Source organism: Monopterus albus, unplaced genomic scaffold (assembly GCF_001952655.1).
Source record: "Monopterus albus unplaced genomic scaffold, M_albus_1.0 scaffold108.1, whole genome shotgun sequence".
Lineage (NCBI taxonomy): Eukaryota > Metazoa > Chordata > Actinopteri > Synbranchiformes > Synbranchidae > Monopterus > Monopterus albus.
This window is the reverse complement of record NW_018127988.1, coordinates 45417-48468: the sequence shown is the minus strand read 5'-3', so window position 1 is coordinate 48468 and position 3052 is coordinate 45417. Positions and strand designations below refer to the sequence as shown.

The 3052-nt window shown below is 42.2% G+C and overlaps 1 protein-coding gene across 1 annotated transcript in view; it reads right to left on the bottom strand.

Annotated features, from left to right (window-relative positions):
- evpla (envoplakin a) overlaps positions 1-3052 on the bottom strand; it is a 21890-nt gene that overhangs the window by 4947 nt on the left and 13891 nt on the right. Inside the window, exons 16-18 of the mRNA XM_020610961.1 lie at positions 1643-1781; positions 1327-1520; positions 631-781 (exon numbers count right to left, since the gene is read on the bottom strand). Of these exons, the coding sequence (XP_020466617.1) occupies positions 631-781; positions 1327-1520; positions 1643-1781 (484 nt within the window). The remainder of the gene's footprint in view (positions 1-630; positions 782-1326; positions 1521-1642; positions 1782-3052) is intronic.

Below are 3052 nucleotides of genomic sequence, written 5' to 3'. Positions count from 1 at the left end.
ACATTTTTGAATGGTTTTGTTTCACAATCCTCTCCAGGGTGCGGTTATCCCTATTGCTTGTACACTTTTTTCTACCACATCTTTTCCTTCCCTTCGCCTCTCTATTAATGTGCTTGGACACAGAGCTCTGTGAACAGCCAGCCTCTTCTGCAATGACCTTTTGTGTCTTGCCCTCCTTGTGCAAGGTGTCAATGGTCGTCTTTTGGACAACTGTCAGGTCAGCAGTCTTCCCCATGATTGTGTAGCCTACAGAACTAGACTGAGAGACCATTTAAAGGCCTTTGCAGGTGTTTTGAGTCAAATAGCTGATTAGAGTGTGGCACCAGGTGTCTTCAATATTGAACCTTTTCACAATATTCTAATTTTGAGACACCGAATTTGGGGTTTTCATTGGTTGTCAGTTATAATCATCACAATTAAAAGAAATAAACATTTGAAATATATCAGTCTGTGTGTAATGAATGAATATAATATACAAGTTTCACTTTTTGAATGGAATTAGTGAAATAAATCAACTTTTTGATGATATTCTAATTATATGACCAGCACCTGTATATTCCATTATTTTACCATAATAGCAGATATAATGCCTCCATAAGAGACTTCTGTAGGGTCAGTAGAGGATCTCACCTCTTGGGAACTTTGTTTAGCAGTGACCTGAGACATATCATCATTGTAGTTTATCTGGTTTGTTGGCAGGTTGTCCAGGAAAGAGTTCAGGGATTTGCACGTGCTCTGGAACTCCTGGTGCTTGTTGCTGGCTTCATGTAAGATATTGTCTCTGAAAGTATGCATCAGTATTATAGTAAATTTTAAAAGCTGACATGGTGAAAGCTATACAGCATGATACCTTTCAAATGTACAAGTCTCAGGATGTATTTTCTTTTGTTTCTTTTCCTAAAATGTATTTATACCAAAGGCAATATTAGCTGACACCTTTGCCTGACCATATCACTTTACAAAACCACATCATACTGGATCTGCCCATTATATATCCATTATTATCTGTTTCTTCAAAATAAGGATCAACATAATACTTTTATTTGCAATGTTAAATGCCTTTGTATATAAAAAAAAAACGCACACACATGTATTTTCTCATTTTGTATTAAATCTCCTCTGACACCTCAGATTTATCTTGTGACTCCTTCAGGGGTCCTGAAACAGTCTTATAGTGGATTAAATTACCCCAGCTGAGTAATTTTATCAATTTTTTCTTTATCTATACTGGTTTTTCCTGTTGAGGGACGTGGGAAGTAGTGGTGGGAGTGAGCGCGTTTATGTGTGAACTGATTTGAAGTAATTTGTCCACAGTCTGATTCTTACCTTCCTTGCAGCTGGTTGACCACGTTTGTGTAGCGGGCGTGCAGCTGCTTCACGTCTTTTCTCTGGCGATTGATGTCTGGGCAGTACTCCTGGTATCCCTGCTGCAGATGGCTGCAAAGCTGCTCCGTGGTCTCCAGATCCTTACTCAGCTTCTTCATGTCATCCTGAGCCGCTGCCACAGCCTTTCGTTGGCGCTGAATACAACAAAGGAGATGTGCAATTTAAAATGTGTCAAATCAAAGTTGAACCTATCAGTAAGAAAATTGCTTGGTTTTGATTGATTTTTAAAGGAATGTGGAAATGCAGATTTTCTCACCTGAATGTCATTAGTATGGGCTTGAATTGCATTTGGCTCATCAGGAATTGGACCATCTTCACTCAGCTTCTTCTCAAATCCAGATACAAGGCCATCCACCTTCTTAATCTGCCTTTCCAGGTTGAGAGAAGCGTTTGCTCTAAAAAAAAAAAATTGTAGTGATAAGTGTATTTACATTATTTAGCAATGTAGCAGAGCTTGAAAAAGACCTATAAAATATGAGGTAGTAGGCAGAAACAGTGTTGCAGACTGTACCACACCTTGCACAAGGGGGATTTGTTGAGTTTTCCTCTATAATACTGTAAGGTCTAAACCACCCATCCATCCATTTTCTTCCACTTATCCAAGACCAGATCGCAGTGGCAACAGGTTCAACAAGGTAGTCCAGACGTCGCTCTCCCTGGTAACATTCTCCAGCTCCTCTGGTGGGTTTCTGAGGTTTTCCCAGGCCAGATGAGATGTATAATCTTTCCAACATGTTCTGGGTCTGCCCTGGGGTCTCCTACAAGTTGGACATGCCCAGAAAAGCTCCAAAGGGAGGTGCCCTGGAGGCATCCTGATAAGACCCTCCCACATCACCTGCCTCCTTTCAGAGTCCCTACCACATCAACTGGCTCCTTTCAGAGTACCTACCACATCAACTGGCTCCTTTCAGAGTACCTACCACATCAACTGGCTCCTTTCAGAGTACCTACCACATCAACTGGCTCCTTTCAGAGTGCCTACCAAATGTCTGAACTCTACACCCTATCTCTAAAGTTAAGTCCAGCCACCCTGTGGAGGAAATTCATTTTGTGATCTTATTCTTTCGGTCACTACCCACAGCTCGTGACCATAGGTGAGGTTTGGAGTGTAGACTGAAAACTTTGTCTTTTGGCTCAGCTCCTTCTTCACTATGATGATCTGGTACAACATCTGCATTACTGCTGATGCTGCCCCTGTCTGCCTGTCAACCTCACACTCAATTTTACCCTCAGTAACTCCTTTACTTGAGGCAGCAACTCACTTCCAACCCAGAGAGAGCTGTTCCATTTTCCAGAAGATCTAAACCTTTTTATTTAAAGTGCCCTGAGATAATTTTTTGCTGTAATTTGGCACTATACAAATAAATTGAATTGAATGATAAGTATTAGGGTTGTATGGTGACGCAGTGATTAGCGCTGTCACCTCACAACAAGAAGGTTCCGGGTTCAGGCCGTGGCTGTCCCAATGCTTTTCTGTGTTCTCCCTGTGCCTGCATGGATTCTCTCTGGGTACTCCAGCTTTGTCCCACAGGCCAAAGACATGTAGCTTAGGTTTGCCTGTAGGAGTGAATGTGAGAGTGTGTGGTTGTTTGTCTGGCGACCTGTCCAGGGTGGACCCCACCTCTCACCCAGTGTCAACTGGGATTGGCTTCAGCTTCACCCCCCC